This window comes from Protopterus annectens, chromosome 10.part0, assembly GCF_019279795.1.
Source record: "Protopterus annectens isolate FY-2018-M chromosome 10.part0, PAN1.0, whole genome shotgun sequence".
Lineage (NCBI taxonomy): Eukaryota > Metazoa > Chordata > Ceratodontiformes > Protopteridae > Protopterus > Protopterus annectens.
This window is the reverse complement of record NC_056744.1, coordinates 1,117,752,502-1,117,774,269: the sequence shown is the minus strand read 5'-3', so window position 1 is coordinate 1,117,774,269 and position 21,768 is coordinate 1,117,752,502. Positions and strand designations below refer to the sequence as shown.

The 21,768-nt window shown below is 40.7% G+C and overlaps 1 protein-coding gene across 1 annotated transcript in view; it reads right to left on the bottom strand.

The window, feature by feature from the left end:
* LOC122813503 (UDP-N-acetylglucosamine transporter-like) overlaps positions 1–21,768 on the bottom strand; it is a 755,441-nt gene that overhangs the window by 88,248 nt on the left and 645,425 nt on the right. The window contains 1 exon segment of the mRNA XM_044085850.1: positions 18,306–18,424. Within this exon segment, the coding sequence (XP_043941785.1) occupies positions 18,306–18,424 (119 nt within the window).

Below are 21,768 nucleotides of genomic sequence, written 5' to 3'. Positions count from 1 at the left end.
TCAGTACGAAAATAAGGATCACACTATCACAGGTGGACATACTGCCCCCTGTCATAGGCGCCAGAAGCTGTTGAAGACTGGGGGTGGGGGTGGGGTAGCACTTGGTGATCTAAAAAGGGCAATTTTTTTATAACTATTTACTACCACAACATAGGTTCACTTGGAGGACGTTTTAAGCTTAGCCAATTCCCTTTTGGTGGTTTTATTAACATTTTCTTACTGGCCTTACCTATCCCATGGCTGATAATTGTATATTATCCCTAGTTAGTATAACCATGATCATACCATAAATAATTTGAGGTAACCCTTGTACGGGATGCAGCATTTAGGAACTGCCTCTATAACGGATGCAACATTTAGGAACGGCCTCTATCCATTAGTGGCACGAGGGGTAATCCTGGAGTACATTTTCTATGACCTATCCTTAGATCAAAGTTGCATTTGAATATGGATGGATGAGCTTTGTTTTATCTGTATGGATAGTCTTTTCTGGAACAGTGGTAGTCTCTGTGATATATATCCATCTTTCCACAACATTCAGTTTAGATACCTGGACTGAGTATTTCTGATGTCATCTGACTTGCTGATGTTCAATAGGTCCAGCTGTATTTGGTCGGAGGATGCCTTGTATGCCAGACATGTCACCTCTAAGCACTCTGTAGGATACGGAGTATAGTAATAAACCTTTGAGGTGGTCCATGCAAGACCAATTATTTAGGACTTGTATCCTTTTAGTACGGTATCTCTAAAGGTATTCCAATTGTTGCATAGGCCTGGACAGATGCATCAAAGTTGGCATTATACAAAATGATTGACCTAATGAGAGCTTTGTAAAGGGGAACATCATCATCTCTAGACCTAGTCACAATCAATTTGTTTATAAGCTGTGCAATACAGAAAGGCTTTATTATGACTCTGGCCACATGCTGGTTAAAAGTTAGGTCACTGCACACACAAGTTTCCAAGTGCCAAACAACTGGGTCAGTTCTCGGAGAACATTGTCATGATTTTGACACCAGTTATTATTTGGGACAAACCTTCCTGCATGATGGTTAACTCATTTGGGGATTCAATAACTGCTCCTAGCTTGCAGTCATCTCAAACTTAGCCGGCCAAAGCCCTTTGGTATTTCCTTTTACTTTCGAGATGTATATGCCAAACAAAGTCTCAGCACCAAAACCTGGGGGACTCCGCTGGTGATTAGCCTCTTCCCCTACTTTGATGATCTGCATCCTGTGAGCAAGTTGGTAATCCAGCTAGTGATGCAAATGTTTGCTCATACATTGTTCATCTTTTGGACTACACCTGAGTAGGGGATTGGGTCAAATGGCTTGGCCATGTCAAAGTAATGTGATGTGAACTGTTTTACCTTCATCCATTGCTTTGGTAACAAGAGTAAAGCTTAAAAATTGCCCTTGATTTTGAGCATTTCACACTTTCCTCTGGGCTGTTTTCCAACACATTTTTAGGGCCATGCATACATGTATGCATTCTTTGTAGGTTTACCCCGGGAATCATCTCTGTGTCACTGCTGGACAGAGGCACAACAAACTAATGGGCACAGTATTTTTTCATATAAGGGGTGGCGTAAGCCACAAAACTTTGGGCTAGGCTTATAAATGCCTTAGGGCAGATAGCCTAGTATAAACCTATGAACCTATGATTCACCTTCCTGATTGTATTAAATTATATTCCTTGTATAATACAGCACCAATTGTTAGAATGCGTTTTAAATTTGTAGTTTTGAACAGTCTTCTAGTGAGCAATGAAACAAAATGTATGAAATAATGACAAAACGACCCATTTCAGAAAATTTCAACCATAAAAGGCAACTCAAACTTCTGTCATTACAATCTATCAATATTAGTAAATATGCAAAATCTCTGCATAAAAGTCATCTAAATAATTCCACATTAACTAACAAAGAGGTTGCTGCTACGAAACAACTTTATATTTCATTGTTTCATCTACAAATGAAGTGGCTGCTGCCCTTGAAGAAAAATTTGCCTACGTTACATTTAAAAAAAAAAATGATATGCTAGTAATATTTCAATAGAGAATGGATAGCAAACTGATAAGTTCATAGTTACTAGGTAATTCCTCCAAAGGAGGACATTCACAGGACTGCAGCATCCACTCCCTTTGAAGTACAACACAGTACAGTATCAGCAATCTCTGCATACTGTGGGAGCAGAATTCACAGCCTTTTGCATAAAAAATAAGGCTACTACCTGTTGCGCTACTAACAAGACAGACTTGGAATAAGCAGCACTAAAATTCTCTTCCCCAAAAGCTCTCTGCTCCTTGTAAATGTTATTTATTTAACAGGAAAGTCCAACTTGGAACAATGCCAATTTTCAGCAGAGGCCCAGGAAGAAATGGTCCAGACATACGTCTTTGTAACGTGGGAGGAAACTGGAGCACTCAGAAGAAACCCACACAAACACAGGGAGGACATACAGACTCCACACAAAAGGCACCCCAGCCAAGAACCAACCAGAGAACCTCACTGCACCATCCACTTGACACAACTAAATCTCTCAATTTCACAGCAATTTCACAGCAGAAGAAATCTGGAAAAAGCCAAAATTTATTTTGTGGGCGGGGGGCAAAGGCTCAAAACCAGGGACACATTTTAAACATTGCTTATATAATCTTAGAAAGAGTGCTTTGTGTTACCATGCGTTTCCAAAAACAACAGCAAGACTGAAACTTAAAGGGCCATCACTATTTAGTGAATTCCATTCTCACTGATTTGCCAGAAAACCAAAAATTTTAAAAGGAACAGACCAAAAGTATGAGCCAAATATTTTGTGAAAATCTAAACAGTCGAGACCTATGGACTAAACTCCCTGAATCACAAGTGGTGGTGTGGGTAGAGAATGCAGGCTCCTGTACCTAAGGTACAGAGTTTGAGCCTAAATGTAACTGGGGCATTTTATACACACACACTAAACGGAGCACCAGCCACACACACACACACACACACACACACACACACACACACACACACACACACACACACACACACACACACAAGCAGAGCACCAGCTACACACACACACACACACACACAAGCAGAGCACCAGCTACACACACACACACACACACACACACACACACACACACAAGCAGAGCACCAGCTACACACACACACACACACACACACACACACACACACACAAGCAGAGCACCAGCTACACACACACACACACAAGCAGAGCACCAGCTACACACACACACACACAAGCAGAGCACCAGCTACACACACACACAACAAGCAGAGCACCAGCTACACACACACACAACAAGCAGAGCACCAGCTACACACACACACAACAAGCAGAGCACCAGCTACACACACACACAACAAGCAGAGCACCAGCTACACACACACACAACAAGCAGAGCACCAGCTACACACACACACAACAAGCAGAGCACCAGCTACACACACACACAACAAGCAGAGCACCAGCTACACACACACACAAGCAGAGCACCAGCTACACACACATAAGCAGAGCACCAGCTACACACACACAATCACACACAATAAACAGAGCACCAGCTACAAACACAATAAACAGAGCACCAGCTACACACACACACACACACACACACACACACACACACACACACACACACACACACACAATAAACGGAACACCTGCTACTTACATAAATGGAGCATCACAGGAACATAGGAAGTTACTAGGCTATTGGCCCTGAGGCCCTTATAAGCCTAGTCAAGAGTTAAACCCATGTTTAGACAAATCAGCACCCAATGCCTCTGTCCAGCAAGGACATGGGTGGAATCCCAGGGATATATTTTCTGTTTCCCATCCAGTTATCCAGCTTGCGCTTAAAAAGGGATAAAGAGGTACTCTACTTTATGTGGAGAGGGAGTCTATTCCATAGATGGGGGGAGTCTCTGGGACACATCTCTCCCGAGAACTAGCCCTAATGATGTCACAGACCAGGGTGAGGCCATGTGTGCGGGTTACTCGAGTGGAGCTTGACTTGTGGATATGCAGCAGTCCCATCAAGGCGGGGTCCGAGATCGCCTTATATGCCAGACAGAGGTCACATCTGAGGGGTCTGTATGAAACAGTAGAGTGATAGGCCTACCCCTGTATGGTAGATTGTTGACGCCCTGGATTTTCCTGGTGAGGAACCTCTGTGGTCTCTCCAGCTTTTGCATATGCTTTGTGAGTTTCATGCTAAATGGAGCATTGTACTGAATAATGGACCTTATAAGGGAAGAATACAGGGATGTTATGACCTCCTTGCCCCTGGATGAGATGCCCTTACTTATGAGACGGGCCATGTAGAAAGCTTTCTGTACAATGGAAGCAACATGGTGGTCAAAAGTCAGGTTGCTATCAATCTGGGTGCCCAAATCCCTCATGACTGACTGCATGCTTAGGACGTTATTAATGTGGTAATTTGTGGGGAAGTCACTCTCCCCAAAGGGGATGATGATGCATTTTTTTTATATTCAGTTTTAGGCCATGTTTCTGGCACCAGTCATTTGTTTGGGTGAGATCCTCTTGGAGGCAAACCTCTCAACCATACCGAATTCCTCGGTATTTACTGGTTTTGAGGGTAAAATTTTGGGGTGCCACAAATTCCCGAGTGGCCCCTTTAATTCCAGATTTTTTTTTTTTTTTTTGTATTGTAACTTTAAATTTATAGATGAACTCATCAGCATAACCAGCCTACAGGACGTGCGAGATGACATCAGCTACTGCTGCCTGTTCTCAGAAATTTTGTTTGAACTGTTTTGGCGGGGGATATGCAAAGTTAGACTTCAGGAGGTAAGAAAAGAAATGTGCAAAATTCCATTAAAATTCCTCCATTAGCTCTTTTGTTTGCTGTGCTACTCGCTCTATTCAGAGCGAGGTAGAACCGTTTATTAAGTCCGTAAACTTTGTAAAGTCTTAAACTTAGAACTGTTTTTGCTGCCTGTATATGACAGTTTGCTGAAACTGTGCACATTTCATTTATCCTAATACAAGGTGAATGAACTGTGTATTTATTGTGCTGCAACTTAGGTGTCCGTTCTGTGTGTGATATTTTCCTGCTGCAAGATGTCCGTTCTGGGCCGCTCACTGTATTTGAGGAATTGAGCAAACCATTGTAAAGTCTGGATGTATCTTTGCTGGGCTGTCTGCTGCTATGTATTTTTTTTTTAATTTATCCTGCTGCAAGTCTTTGGTGGGCTGCCTGTTTCGTGTATTTGGTTGGCTGCTGCATTTAATTAATGCCTGCTGCATGCTCCGTTTGAAGTCCGGTAAATTGGTATGGTTGAGAGGTATACCGGTTATCTTTCTGCTCCATGCTAGACTGGGCAGCTGCTGTGCATTCTGCTGAAAGCTAACTTGTTTGGGCTCCTATGTTTAATTTATTCCTGCTGCATGCTCCTTTTGAAGTGCGATTAATTGGTATGGTTAAGAGGTATGCCGGTTATCTTTCTGCTCCTTGCTGGGCTACTGCTGTGTATTAAATTTCTGCTGCAAACTAGGAACAAGTAAATATGGTCTGTTTTGAACAAATTAAGAAGTGTCCGTCCATTTGAGTCTTTGCTGGGCTGCAGCTGTTCATTTGAACAAAGCTACTGTGTTCTGTATTTTATTCTGATCGGCATTTTTGTCTGCTGTAATTTGAAGTATTTATTTGGGCTGCTTCGTTTGCTGAGTTATGTATTGTAGACTGCATTTTAGGGTGTGTACTTAAGTTTGTCCTGTTCCATTCATGTATTAATTTGGGCTAGGTAGATGTGTGTGTTTGAGCACGAGTCTTTGCTGGGCTGCTCCATTTGAACAAAGCTGCTGCTGTTTGCTGAGCTTCGGGCTGCTTCAATTGCTATGTATTGTATTCTGCAAGACTGCATTTTAGGGATGGTTTATCCTGCTCCGTTCAAGTGTATTTTAGTGGTTGTGTGTTTGTGCGACTGCCAAAGAAGAGAGAAAGTAAGCAGACAGTTGGTCCATGTATTTATTTAGGTAGCTTAATTAACTGAACATGTCCAGTAAGTTATCACTGCTTGTCTCCAAGAATATTCTATGAATTTTTATTAAATGAACTGACTTAATTATAATTAAACAATATAAATGTGAAAATTGTTGGACTGAAGCCCTATTTCTACTTAGGCTTATACTTTGCTTATAACTTTATGCCTTCCTGAGTTAAATTGCCAATCAGAAATTTTTGTGAGGTTGAAACAAAATGGATATGTCCCTTATTTGTTTTGGTCAATATTGATCATACTGTTACTAAAGACTGCTGTGGTGGACTTTGTTGTAGGGTGAATATAACAGAAACTGTGTGGAGCAGAGGATGTAAAAGTATTAGTAGTGTTGTTGCAAATGCTAACCTTGATCTATTCAAAAACAAAAAAATTCTCAAACATGGCATTAAAGAAGTATAGTGGCAACTGCAGCACTTGTTTAAACTTAGGTGAACCTGACCTGCACTTGTTTAAACTTAGGTGAACCTGACCTTCTTTCAAAGAAACTTTTTCGTTTTACAAAGAAAGCTTTAATGTGGCCAGGTTGAACTTTAGATACAAATGTAGACATGAACCTTAAGATCAGAGCAGCAGTCGTGTGTGCACATGCATAAACAACATGTGTGTGTGTGTGTGTGTGTGTGTGTGTATAAATGCCCCAATTTAATACATCTGGTGGCTAGAGGTACTCAGGCTCAAACCATGTACCATGGATACAGGGTAAAAAGTGCCTAAAGTCCCTAGTCACCACCACTTGTGAATTTATGCCTCATATTTTTGATCTGTTCCTCAAAGTCTGTGGTTTTCAGGATTTTTGCTGCAAATCACTGAAGGATTAAATTCACTAAATAATAACAGGCATTTGAACTTCGGACTTCATATTCTTCAGAAAATAAATGGTACAACAAAACCTTTTATTCTAACAATTCTCTAAGTTTACAAGATACATTTGCCCTTATTTTGGGGCTGCAATCCCCCATTATTGGCTTTGTCCAGGTTTTTTGTGCTAAGAAGTTGATAGCTATAGTGAGAAGTGAGAACTGAATTCACTAAATGATAGCCATTTAACTTTCAGTCTTTCTTCAGGAAACTGCTGATTTGGCATAGTGGTATAATTTTCTGACTGTAGTGCACAGGGTCCTGGGTTTAAGACTTGGCAGTGAAATGCATCGTGATAACTTAACAGTTTATTCTAGCAACTTTCCAAAATGTTTGTCCCCACCCCAAAAAAAAAAAAAAAACTGAAATTGAAAATAAGTGCAAGAAGCTCTGCAAGCTGCCTGGCTAAAACTACTGTCATTCTGTTTTATATATTGACGTAGATATATACTGTGTGGATGTGGAAGTAGACTTATGATAGAAATGTTCTGAATTGGGCAGTTTTGTCATTATTGGTTCTTGCATTTTGTTTCATTGCCTACTGGAAAAATGTTCGAACAATACATTTAAAATGTGCTCTGTATAACAAGTGTGCTGCACAAGGAATATAATTTTATAAAGTCAGGAAGGTGCATCAAAGAACACATGTATGTTTCTTGTTTTGTGTGCAAGGGGCCAATTATTTGAAAACAGCCCAAGGTAATCTTTACCACCACTGGGCAGATGCATTTTCTTTGGACGTGGTGTGGGTTTCAATGCTGTTTCAAAGAATGTGAGTTTCAAGGGCAGAGAAGTTTTAATGCTAAGTCTATTTTCATTGTGAGATAGTATTGTTTTCTTTAGCAGATGTCTATTAGTGTTTGGGCATTGTGCTATAAAATACAAACAAAATCCAAATTATCATTGTAGAAGTAAAGCAGTATGCGCATTAGTGTTTATGGTAAACGGGGCAAAATAGCCAGGTAATGGGACATTGGAATGGCTGCAGGGGGACTCTGGTGCCATATATTCGTTCTGTTCATCAGTTTGCATTTGAAAGCTGGCATCCCACAATTCCATTGGAGTGGGTGGGGTTATACAATTATGTATGCAAATGTTATGTTAATCAGCGTACTGATTTGTACCTATTTTTCATGGGCCTTGTCCAGATTTTTGATCTATCCAGGTTGAAAGGTATGCTTGAAGGATGTCCATGTCACTAAGGGAAGTGATGGCAGCATCCAGCTTGCAGTCATCTGCAAACCTCATCAGCCATAACCCACTTGTTTTGGTCTGCATCTTAGAAAAGCATTATTTATAAAGGAAATAAATATCAACATCCATCAACATACAGCAACAGCAGAAACTCCGCTGTTAATACTGACCCCAAGTGGCTTACGGTTTAAAATAACACTAGGAAATGTATTAAAAATGAAGATAGCCATGATATACATCTTCCACCTGCTGTCTTAGGCATATCTGACCACTATATTAAAAGCTTACATCAAAAGCTAAGTAAACTTAAGGTTAAAATCTTCTAGTAAGATGAGTTTAAGTGGCTTTTGTCAAATAAAATTCACCTCAATAAAGAACCTACCAATTTTGTTCTCGCCAAGCTGGCACAGCTTTCAACTGGCCCATATTTTGCCTCATTTTTGGACAGTTCCTCATAAATCTTATAGTTTTCTGGCAAATTGCGGAGGACTGTAGTCAAAATAGAATGTATTCGGATTTCAGAATTCATATCCTTCAAAGAATGCATGCTTAAAGCAAAACATACTACAATAGCAACTTTCTAAGTATAAAAGATGAACATTTAAACTTTGTTCTTGATTTTTGGGCCTTTGACCCAATACTTGTGCTTAGAGGTTGAGAGTTATGCCAGTTAGTTACATAACCTACAAAAACCTGTACCTGAACACTAACCGGACATAATCATAACAAACTTTAAAAAAAGATTCATCCAAGTGACTTTCACCAAACAGCTAGTGGCCATAATTCCTTGATGACTACATGGACATTCAAACCCAAAAATCTCAAACCAAGAATTGTAAACATAGGTTCTTTCACTGAAGTGTTAGACTCAGAGCCTGGAGGAATTAAATGGAAAAGACTTCTCAATTACATAAACCCTAGAACTGCGCTAACTGAGCTCTACAACATTCTAGAGCCCATACAAATTTGATTATTTCTACCAACTACTTCCAGGGGAACACATGATAAAGGGACAATGCATGACAGCAAAGCCAATTGTTTCAAGATCTCCCAAAAACAATACATCAGGTATCCCTGTAAAAAAATAGGATGACAAACACAATGCCAAATGCATAAGAGTGGTCATGCAGTAGTTCTCCAAATAATTAAGTACCCTAAAAACTTTCCCAACCAATCTAAAAACCTCAAGAATTAAAAAAAAAAAAAAAAAAAAAAAAAAAAAAGTCATACCTCTCAACATAGCACAAGAAATCAGGACAAAGCCAAAAACAATTAGAGACATGGACCAAAATTAGGAACAAATTTTAAATACTGCTCTTGTAATCTTAATTGCTGTAATAAGATGATTTATTTTAATATAAACTTTTTGAAGAATGTGAAGTATAAAACATTAGTCTCTGTCGTTATTTAGTGACTTCAATCCTCCATGATATTTTAGACAGCCACAAATTTTAAGAGGAAAACAATGAAACTATGAGACCAAAATCTGGACACACTGCAAAAATCTAGACAGTTGAGATATGCAAACAGCCAACTACTCAATGAGATAAAGACACTGATCTCCAATTTGCCAAACCCATGTAACACAATCACCCCAATTCAGGCAGAATCACTTCAGGGAACACCAATTTAAGTTATTTGATTTACCATTCTCAAATTTACAATTATAACAGAAAATCAAGTATAAACGTTGTGGAAAATATTAACATCCACAAATCTATTAAATATACTTTACTTCAACCAAACTTCTGAGAATGGCAGCCTACCATATAGCCATATTTATAACCTCACCCTAACAAAAGTACAGTTTTGTACCTACCATAAATGTAGATGTTAGAGTGCTAATACAGCTGCAGTCATAACAGATGGGATTTCCTGGCATCAGGCGGGTCCTTGGTCGGGCGAATTCCAAAGTCTAGGTCCGGCATCGGTTGTCGTCGCTTCTTCCCCTGACGTCAGTGCGACAGGGGTATAAAGGAACCAGCCAATGCCATTTTCTTCAGTTTTTCTTGCCCCAGATGTTAGGTGCCCCCAGAAGGAAGGCAATACATAAATTTGTGTAATAAAGCAATGCAATATAATCAAAATACAATAGTTGCAAGCAAATACACCATAAATGAATACCCCAATCAGGTTGTATGAGGAGGTGTTAGCCAATAGGCCTGTCCCAAGAGGGGAAGGAGGGAGGGAAACCTGGACTGCAGCTGTATTAGCACTCGAACATCTACATTTATGGTAGGTACAAAACTTTACTATGTTCATTGTGCATACAGCTGCAGTCATAACAGATGGGTAGAATCCCAAAGCTAAGAAAGGGGTGGTAGGCACTAGGTGGAACTCGGAGCCAGGATGCCCTGCAAGACTGCAGTGGCTAAGCCTGCTCTAGTTTTAGAGTATAATGGTAGGTGGTAGTGCTTGGAGAAGGTATGCACAGAACTCCAAGTGGCTGCTTCCAATATATCTTTGGTAGGAACTCCTCTGAGGAAAGCTGCAGAGGTAGCTGTGGCCCTTGTGGAGTGAGATCTGATGCCTGTAGGTACAGTTTTGCCATGAAAAGAATAGCAAAAACGTATGCAGTGGGCTATCCATTTTGAGATTGTCTGTTTGGAAATTGGCTTTCCTTGAGCTCCTACAGCATAGGACACAAAGAGCTGTTCTGATTTCCTGAAAGGCTTTGTTCTGTCCAAATAATAACACAGTTGTCTGTGGATGTCCAAGGAATGTAGTAATCTCTCCCCTTTGTTTTGAGGATTAGGATAAAAGGTAGGTAAGTGTATGGCCCGATTCAAAGCTACCCTGGATACCACTTTTGTCATAAAGGATGGATTGGTTCGTAAGGAGACTCTGTCCTGATGGAAGATGATAAAAGGCTGCACAGCCATGAGAGCTTGTAGTTCTGAAACTCTACGAGCTGAAGTAATAGCCAGAAGGAAAGCTGTTTTCCAGGACAAATATTGCAAATCTGATGAGGCAGCTGGCTCAAAGGGAGGCAAGGTCAGTTTTTCCAGAATGAAATTGAGATCCCAAGCAGGTATTGGTCGTTTCCTTGGGGGGTTTTAGATTCTTAGCCTCTCTGAGGAACTGTCTTAAGAGAGGGTGAGAGAATAAGGGTGGATCAGTGTTGTATTCTGCAGAAATGGCTGAGGCATGGATTTTGATGGAGGAGAATGAAAGTCCACTGCTTAGCAGCTCAGCTAGATACTGTAGTATTTGAGGTAAATTCAGTTTTCCAGGATCCTGGCCCTTTTTCTCATTCCAGACACAAAACCGTTTCCATTTTGCGGAGTAAGCTTTTCTAGTTGACGGCCTTCTGGCCTCCAAAATGACATCCTGCACCTCTTGGAGAGTAGGGTCTGCTGTGATGCTAAGGAATCTTCCATGCGGCTAGATTGAGTGTTTTTAGCTGGCTGTGAAGAGTTTTGAAGCTGTGCTGAGTCAGGAGAAGAGGCATTAGAGGCAGGGTCCATGGTGGGGAATGAGTCAGGCTCCTCAGTAGTGGGTACCAGTGTTGTCTTGGCCAGTCTGGAGCAATGAGAATCATCTTTGGTCTGTCTGCTCTGGTTTTCAATAGAACTTTGGGCAGCAGAGGAAGAGGTGGGAAGGCATAAACTGTCATTGATGTCCAACTGAAAGAGAGAGCGTCCACTCTCCAGGCCTTTGGAAGGAAAATCCTTGAGCAGAATTTTGTCAATTGGTGATTTTTGTGGGAGGCAAAGAGATCTATGTCTGGCCTTCCCCATGCTTGGATTATCTCTGTAAAAACTTTTGGATGCAACTTCCATTCGTGTGGATCTGTCATATTTCTGCTTAGGTTGTCTGCCAGCGTGTTTTCCTTGCCTGGCAAGTACTGTGCTTGTAGTTCGATTTGTAAGTCCATGGCCATGTTCCAAAGTGACATGGCCAGTCCGCATAGGGGGTATGAATGTGTTCCTCCCTGTTTGTTTATGTACCACATAACTGTGGTGTTGTCCGTTCTTATCAATAGTTGACCTGGTTGCAGAAGGTCTTTGAAAACTATAATAGCATTTATTACTACTAGCATTTCCTTTTGATTGATGTGAAGGTGCTTTTCTTTTTGGGACCATTTGCCCTGAATGCACCGATCTGTCATGTGCGCCCCCTAGGCGTAGTCCGAGGTGTCTGTTGTGATGACTTGATTTGCTTGAGGCTTGCTGAATGGAAGACCTGCATTTGTTTGGCATGCTTGAGCCCACCACAGAAATTCCTTTTGAAGACATGGAATTAGTGGTATTATTGTTTCCAAACTGTGGCTGTGTTGAGACCATAGATTTTTCAGGTACCATTGAAGTTTCCTCATATGCAGCTTTGCACATGGGATTAGCAAGATGCCATGAATCCCAGAGCCTGCAGGATTTTCCTTGCAGTCAGCCTGGTGCAATTTGCTAGTCCTCTGAAGCATTGAGTTATTTGCCCCTGCTTCTCTGGCGTGAGGTAGGCCATCTGGGTGTTCATGTCCAAGTTGGCACCCAGGAAAATTATTTTCCGAGAGGGTATTAGTCTTGATTTCTTTTTGTTGACTGTGTATCCCAGAGAATTCAACAACATTATTACATAAGCCAGATGTTTCAGAAGAATGTGCTTGCTGTCCGCTTGGATCAGGCAGTTGTCCAAATAGGGGTATATTTGTATCCCTTGAAGTCTGCAGTAGGCAATTACTGATACCAGGCATTTCGTGAATACTCTGGGCGCAGTAGATGAGCCAAAGGGCAATGCAGAGAATTGATAATGGATTGAACCTGCAAGAAATCTGAGGTATCTTCTGCAATTCTGTCTGATTGTGACATGCAGGTATGCCTCCTTGAGGTCCAATGTTACCAGCCAAGTCTCCATGCCCAGCATGGGAAGAAGCTGCTGTAGAGTGAGCATCTTGAATTTTGGTACGAGTAGAAATGTGTTTAGGATGGATAGGTCCAAAATAGGTCTCCAATCTTTTCATTTCCTTGGTACCAGGAATAGTCTGGAATAAAAACCTTGATCTTGTTCGTGCGTAGGTACCTCTTGAATAGCTTTCATGTCTATGAGATCTGCAATTTGCCTTTGTGCCTCTGCCCTTTGATTGTGCGGCAGGTTTGGCATGCCTCTCATTTTTGGAAGGGTGTGAAAATGGAATCTGTAGCCTCTGTTTTTAATGTCCAGGATCCATTTGTCTTTTGTGACAATATGCCAATTTTTTGAAAATAAGGCCAGTTTTCCTCCTAAGGGTGCTGCCATTTGAGTCTTGCTTGGCATGCAAAGGTGAAAGTTATTGGGCTTGCTTTCTGAATGGTCGCGAGTTATCCTCACCACCTCTTTGTGTAGGAGCTTGCCATTGTCTGCCTCTAAACGATCCTTGGGATTGTCCTCTGCCCCTCGGGAACCTGTATCTACTTCTTTGGGGTCTGTCCGTGGCTGGAAAGGACCAATTTTTGGAAGGCCAATTTCTACTGAACCGTGGAGGTTGTACCTGTAGAAAATCTTTCACAGTTTGCATTGATTTAGCCTTTTCCTCCATTTTCCTTAATACCTCCTCAGCATTAGCACCAAATAATACATCCTTTTGTAGAGGGGCATCTAGTAATTTTGCTTTGACATGATCTGGCAAAGATTGTTCCTTGAGCCAGGCATGTCTACGTATGACTGATCCTGTAATAGCAGCTCTACATGAGGCCTCTAGAGCATCAAAACCACATTGTAAGGTATGCTTACCCACTTGTTCTGCACTATGCATCAAATCCTGCAACTCCTTCAAGTCTGGTTGTTCAGGTTGTGACATTTTACTTTTCAATTGTGATAACAAAAACTGTTGGTATTTTAGCATATGGAACTGACAGTTTAAGGCCCTCATGGTTAAGGTAGCAGAGGTATATACTTTTTTCCCCCACCTTTCTAAGGATCTGGAATCTTTCTCGGAAGGTAATGGATTTTTAGCAGTGGAAGCCTTAATTCCCTTGGGTCCCTGTGAGATGGTTTCTGGGTCAGCAGCATGGCTTTTGTATAGAAATTGGTGCGAGTCAGGAACCCTGTAGTACCTGTCAGACTTGACTGGGGCTGGAGGTAAGGAATCCGGGTTAAGACAGGCCTCCGAGTAAACATCATCTAGGATGTCCAAGACAGGAGGTATAGCCAGAGGCCTGTGCTGAAGTAGCAAGAGAAATTCCCTAAGCCTTTTCTTGGAATCTGAATAATCTTGGCCTTCCCAGTGGAAGTGTTCCCTTAAGGTATGCAAAGTTTCCCCAAATGAGTAAAATCCTCTGGGGGGGATACAGAAGGAATGGACTCCTCTGCATCAGAGTCTTCAAAAGGGGAGTAAGAATATTCCTGATCATCGGAGTGCTCTGAAATAATGGAGCCCTGATCAGAGGAGGGGGATTCTTCCTCCACTCTGGGCCTTTTGTCCGGTGGGGTTTGAGAACCCCTGATAAGAGTAATTAAATCCTCAGCCATTTTAAGCATCTGTTTTTTTAGGCATGGGGCCTGGAGATGGGCCCTGTGTAGCTTGTCTCTTAGAATGCATGGCTGCTTTAGACTTAGTGAAAGCCTTGATGGAAAAAGAAGAGGAAGGTCTGAAGACACCTTGAGAGGAGGCAGACCTGTCCACATTTTGAGATTCAACGCCAAGAGTGGCTTCGGTATCTGTAGTCGGGGTGTGGGCTGAGGAGCCTGCGACCTCTGGCACAGGAGACACCGCCAATGAAGTGTTGTCGGTAGTCAGGGGCTGCGTAGGCGCTTCGCTGAGAACCGGACCACGTGTAGTCGGTTTTGGCGTGGTGTCGGTCCTTATCTTTGCGCTTTTTAGACAAAACTGGAGTCGGAGTATCCGACGACATAATATAGTTAAATGTTTTGCCAAAATAATGCTGGGCGAACTCTGCCCAATGCTTAATGGTGCGTTTGTTGAATGTAGCACAAAAGCGACAGACCGAGACGTCGTGGTCTGGGCCTAAACAAGGAATACAGAGGGAATGGAAATCCTTATGCGGTATTTGCTTCCCACAAGAAATACAATTATTAACTTTGTCTGACATCGGTCTGAGGCAAGAAAAGTTTCCCCAACGGGGTACTTAGCTTTCAAGAAGACTTCGGTTTCAAAATTTTCGTAATTTCAGGAGCTGGCCGACCGGCACTTGCGAACTGCTTCTGCTTTGGGCACCGCGCGGCAAGAAAGACTGAAGAAAATGGCGTTGGCTGGTTCCTTTATACCCCCGTCTCACTGACGTCGGGGAAGAAGCGACGACAAACAACGCTGGACCTAGACTTTAGAATTCGGCCGACCGAGGACCCGCCTGACGGCAGGAGAACCCATCTGTTATGACTGCAGCTGTATGCACGATCATCAACACAGTCCTTTACATTTATAAGCATACCACCATCAAACCTATACCTAAAACTAAATCACTCTCAACTGCACCTGACTATAGACCAACTGTCATTCTCTGCCTGTAAATATTCTTGGGAAGCTAATCTACAACCAGTTTACATCTCAAACTATGGCTTACTATCAAACACAGATTCAGAAAAGGATTTAACACCTTAACTGCAACACTGGCAGTGGCAAACCATTTATCTGCGAATCAACAGAAAAGGGTAATCTTACAGGAGCACTTTTTATAGATCTAAAAATAACATTTATAGCAGTAATTCATTCTGTCATAATGCTCTAACTTCAACAAAAATGAGACAGCACTGAAATGGTTGTTTATGTAAGCAACAAAACATTTACAGTGTAACACAATGATACTAATTCTGACAATAGAATTTTGACAGCAGAAGTAACTCAAAGTTCTATTTCAGGAAATTGCTATTTTGTATCTTCATAAATAACCTAAAAATATACTTATCAAACAAAGTGCATCATTCATGCTTCAGACAAATCTAAAATTAGACTACATCAAAACTTGCAAAAACATTTCAATAACCTACAGACTTGGGTGAAAAAAGCAGCTCAATGCTAATTGGAAAATATCAAACACTTAAAAATAAATCAACATTTTACAATACCCATTCATTAATAAACCCAAAACCAACGTGACCACACTCAAAATAACCAGGAATTACATTTGATCAGCACCTTACATTCTATGCACATTCTGGCAATATCTGTAAACATATGCTGACCCCTCAAAAAAGTAGTAAAACCTTCTATCCTAGAAAGTACAGAAAACTACTGTTATCCAAATACTGATGCCAAAGACTGGATATTTACTTCTAATCAATCATCCATGCTTTAAATTCTATTCAGAGCACAAATATACTGCAAATCAGAGGACAAAAATAAAATCATCCATTTTAGCTACTTACATAAATAAACAGAGCACCAGTTACATAAACAGCTACTTACATAAATAAACAGAGCACCAGCTACTTAAATAAACGGAGCACCAGCTACTTACTTAAATAAACAACGGAGCACCAGCTATTTACATAAATAAACGGACAGCCTTGGGGGAAAACACAAATAAACCTCGCAGAGTCCTTACTGTGGATGATATGACAGCAGATCAAGTAGTTGTTTCTGAGCACTTTTGTGTTCAACTAGCGTGCGATGCACGCATGAGTCCTTACAGGTCTTGCAGCTGTAAAAGTGGGTGGTGGGGTGCTCCCTCCCTCTCATCCTATGGTTCTGGCACCTATGCCCCCTGTGTCGATGGGCTAGCTCCGCTTTGTTTATGAACTAGCAAGATGCGGAGGAAAATGGTATAGCTATCCTTCCAGTCAAATATACTAAAACCTTTACTTGAGAAAAATTGTAGTAAAACAAAGTGAAAGACCAATCAGGAAAATGAGACAGTGAGTCTGTAAAGAAAAATTCATCATGGTAATCAACCTTAACTTTGCATCAAAATGTAAGAGTGTCACTTTCGTACCAGAGAAGAATTTGAATCAATGCTAATATACAAAAGTTGCTCAGCTTGCTCTTACAGAAATTAGTGAAACACTGACTCAGGATTTAATAGAAAGCCAAGAACACAAAATGGATAGTTATCTGGCAAAAGACGTTTTGGATGACCCTTGACCTCCATCAGCTATGCACTACCCCATTATATCCCACTTTGCTTTAAACATGCTTTTCTTCATTAAAGGAAAATCAACTTCAACAAAACTTAATTCTGACATCCTGTTTCAGATCTGTGGCAGGACAGACACACTACCACATACTTATCAAGTATTAAAGGCAGACACTTTCTCTGTACCTCTCCAGTATGCACACATCAGCTATGGTAACAGTGGGCAAGGGACTGCAGTAGTGTTTATGTACAAAATAAGGTTAAAAACTCAGCCTACAGAAATTCCTACAAATTATTTATTTTATTTTTTTATCTGATGTTTATTAAGCAGACATGTGGACTGGTCTAAGGGCACTTTTCAGCCAAGAAGGCAACAACATATTACACAGAAATAAAGCACAGATTCACACTAGTACAGAGTCGGAACAAGTATAGTACAAGTCAGGAAAATAATGAGGCTTTTATTCTTAAGATCATGTACATGGGGGGGGGGATTGTATCTGGCATCAAGAAACACTGCTGAAGAACTTAAAAAAAAGACCCACTTGTGTGATCGTTATAAGGGAGCGCTTCCACTTTCAAATACCAAAATTATCAACCATAATGTTATGCTTCACATTAGTTGCATTATGGGGTCATGTAAAACAAAAATGTATACATCAGACCAATTTCCAAAAGAAAATCTATTTACAGGATATGAAGCATTTAATTAGCATGCCACTTACACATGTAAAATATGGAACACAAGCAGCTGCTTATGGAATATTGCTCTGGCAAATTCATGCAGTGATTAACACTGGACTCCAGTGAGGCAGAAGTACTTTGTCCCAATGCTGTGAGTAAATGCTATCAACATGCACCCTAAAATGCAGTTTAGACAAACATAAAATGCACTGTAATCTTCTTAAAGTAAAGACCTGTCAAATTAGGAAGCTTAAAACTCTGCATTCTATTGGCACAAAATACAAGAAGTTACATTGTAATGTAATGTAAATTTGGTAATTTTATAAACAGTAATGACCTCCATGGATTTATTTTATGAACAAAGTCCTTTATGTGCTGAACTCTGCATTAGAGCACATCTTACTTAAAAGGAAAATCAAATAACTGAACAGAATGCTTTTTTTAGGCTAGCCTAAATTTTACCAACACTCTATAAATGAATGACAGCGGAACATAATCAATACAATAAAAGCAATACTTCAGTACATTACCTGAAGCGACACAACTATCCAAGTAATTTTATTGAAGCCCTGAAGCATTCCATGTTGCCTCACATGTTCTCCGTCGTATATAAAAACAGCCATTAAGCCAAATAAAGTGCCAAAACACCCTAAATAATGAAATAAAACAGTATAAATGGATGCAACTTTCAAAGCAGTTTTGCAAATGAATACAACTATCTAGGCGCATGTGTACAGGGCAGGCTTTCACATCGTTGCCCGCAAGGAATATTAGTGAAGACTGGGTCTTACCTGAAATCAACTGTCTAACGTATGGCCCTCACAATAAAAGTCTCCTAATCTATTTATAAAGCATGATTTTTAATATCCTAGTATGAAGCACTGCTCAAAAAAAAAAAAAAACTGAGATTAAAACCATTCCTTTTGTCCCTTAGCATTGACATACCTGAAAAGCTCTTGTACCTTCTCCCTGTATCATCCTCATCATAAATAACTCAACATCTAACCTGAGTGGAATTTCATAACTCCTGACACCTGCAATTACTACTGTAAGCCGAAAACAGTTGCTGCGGAATTTAAATAGCTTCTTGTGTAATTTTGTTGGCTTTGTTTGGTTGTTTAACAATACATGGATGATTTTCAATAAAAACAAGAAAACAACTCTGGTATACAAATCATAAACCCAAAACAGAAATATTCAGTAAGCAGCTTCTGGCATTTCTCGCAAGAAAACTTTTACCCTTTTCCTTGCCTTACATAACACTATTTGCCAGCTCCATCAACAAGTCAGAAGTAACTGACCCTTCCTGGTCTTGAATAATCTCAGTGTGTTTTTGTGTCCTAACCTACAATTTTCAAAACTGTGTGTGTCTTTTGATGATGCAATAAAACAAGAGAATCAATCAATGAACAATGTAAATGCACAAACCATAAACTAACAAAGAAAAATACAGTTGCTCAAGTTGTACTTACCTGTAACAGAAGTTCAAATTCCTCACTGCCTCAGAGACATTTTTTTTTTTATCTGCCCAGGTAACCCAATACTGGCCAACTTTCAAAAACTCAAACTCCTCTCCCTTTCTCTTCCTGTGACAGCTCATTTGCTTATCCCAAAACGGAACCTTTAGCTGTCACAGTGAGTGTTTAGGAGATGAAAGTACCTGAAGACAGAATCATTGAACAATAAATTTGCATCCAATCCCAATATCATAAAAAAAATCCAAATCCAACAGCTGAATCAAACGGGTTGAAATCCACCTCAACTACACACAACATGGGGGACAATAGGCAGGTACTGCCACAGAGCCAGTGAGGAATTCAAACATCTACAGCTGCTAGTAGGTAGGACTTGTGCAACTGTAGTATGGTCATCATCCCCATGCGTTGTTGGTATTTTAAATATATTCCCAAAGGTTACTGTACCTGGGAGGTAGAAGGGTAAGTATCCAGGAGCACCTTCAAAATGGCCTTAGCAAAGTCTGCTCAGGACCTTGAAACGTAATCTAGTTTGTAGCGTTTTGTGAAAGTTTGAAAAGAGGACCAGGTTGCTGCCTCTAGAGTCCACCCCTTTCCAATATGGCATTGAAGAGGATGAGGCCCTAAACAAGAAAGCCTTAACCTTACCTGGAGGAGATTTACCATAATGAAAGTAAAAGAAAACAATAGCAGAGGAAAACTACCATATGCAAGAGTTTACTCAGATGAGTTGACCTTTGTTCGCCTCTGGATAGGAGAAAAAACAGCTGTTCAGCACTCTTAAAGGGCTTTGTTCTGCCTGCCTGTATGCATCTAAGGTATGTAGAATCCTGTCTTTTTTATCAGCACAGAACACTGGGAAGTTGATGGCTTGATTCAAACCAAATTCAGAAACATTAGCTATGACTGATTAGTGCGCAACACACCATGTCCATGTGCAAAATCAGACAGGGTTGGTCCACTATAAGAGCCTGCAGCTCAGACTCACCTTTCAGATGTTATAACAGTAAGTAAAACAGTCCTTCAAGTAATGAACCTGCAAAACAGCTTGAGAGGTAGGTGTACAAGAAGGTATGGTCATTTTTTTCAAGAACAAAGTCGATATCCCAAGGAAGAGGAATCCTTTTATAAACTTTTTGACCACAGAGAGAACGAAAAAGGGGGCTCTATGGGCAAACAAGCTGAGATGACTGTAAGATGCACTTAGATAGAAACACAAGACAAGCCATCGCTAAGTAACTCACAAAATATTTCAAAAATAGAAGGATTGAAAACCTTTAGGGACCGCTGTTATTGGCTAGACACCACACAGTAAACCTCTTCCACTTAAGATTTTCCAGTTGCAGGTGTTTCCCCCTACTTACACACATCTGCTACAAATCCTCATGGAACAAGTGCCTTAAAGGTATCAAAACAGAATCATCCATGCTATCAGTTGCAATTGCTCAAAGTTGGAGCACACCATTCACCCAAATGTTGTATGAACAGATCCAGTCTGTGAGGAAACTTGTGGTAATTGCCCTTGTTAAATTCCATTAAAGGGAGAAGCAACTCTGACCAGGCCAAAAGGAGGTTACCACGACCATCTTTGTCAATTCTGTGTCTTTAGATGTACCTTGTGAATCAATGGAAAGAGTGGAAATGCAAATAACACTCCTTACCACAGGAATGATAGAGTATTTATCTTCCAAGCATGGCTGCAAGGGTGTCTTGAACAAAATGTTTTCAATTGTCTGTTTTGAAAGGAGATGAACAGATCTTACCGAGGTGCTCCCCACATTTAGATCAAGTCCTGAAGACCTCTGCAAGGAGCTTCCACTCATGAGGGTCTGTCCAGGATCTGCTTAATCTGTCTGCCACTGTATTTTGCTTTGACAGAATGTACAAGGCCTGAAAAGTCAGTGTGTGCTGTACAGCCATCTTCCAGGCTATCACTACCAAAGGTCAGAGAGGGTATGCTTTTGTACTATCTTGCTTGTTCAGGTACCATATCAGTTGTCTGTGACCACTAGAAAAAGACTAGAGTCTAAATATGGTGAAGAATTTTTATATGCTCTGAAGTATACCGAGGACCCCTCAAGCCTTGCACTTTAACTCTCATGGGCATGGGTCCCTACACAAAATCTGAAGAGCCCATCTCGACAGATTTGGCTAGAGTCTGAAGACAGAAAGGGAGTTCTGGATTCAGATACAGTTCACCCTTCCACCACTGCAGTTCCCGTTTCAAAAATCCCAGTAGCTGTACATGGAAATCCAAAGGATGAAGGTGCTGGGTCCAACAATTCTCCATTCATTTAATTGTGTGTGTGTGTGTGTTTGTGTGTGTGTGCGCGTGTCTACTTCTTTTCAAAGAAATTACACCTTATCGAACTGCAAAAGGCCGACTTCAGTTCAACAAAAGTGAAGTTCTACCAAAATGCACAGTCACAAATTACGCTTTAACGAACAATGGTTGGCAGTTTTGGGATAGTTTGGCGTTTTCAGATTTCGGTGTAATTAGAACTTCTGCTAAAAATTT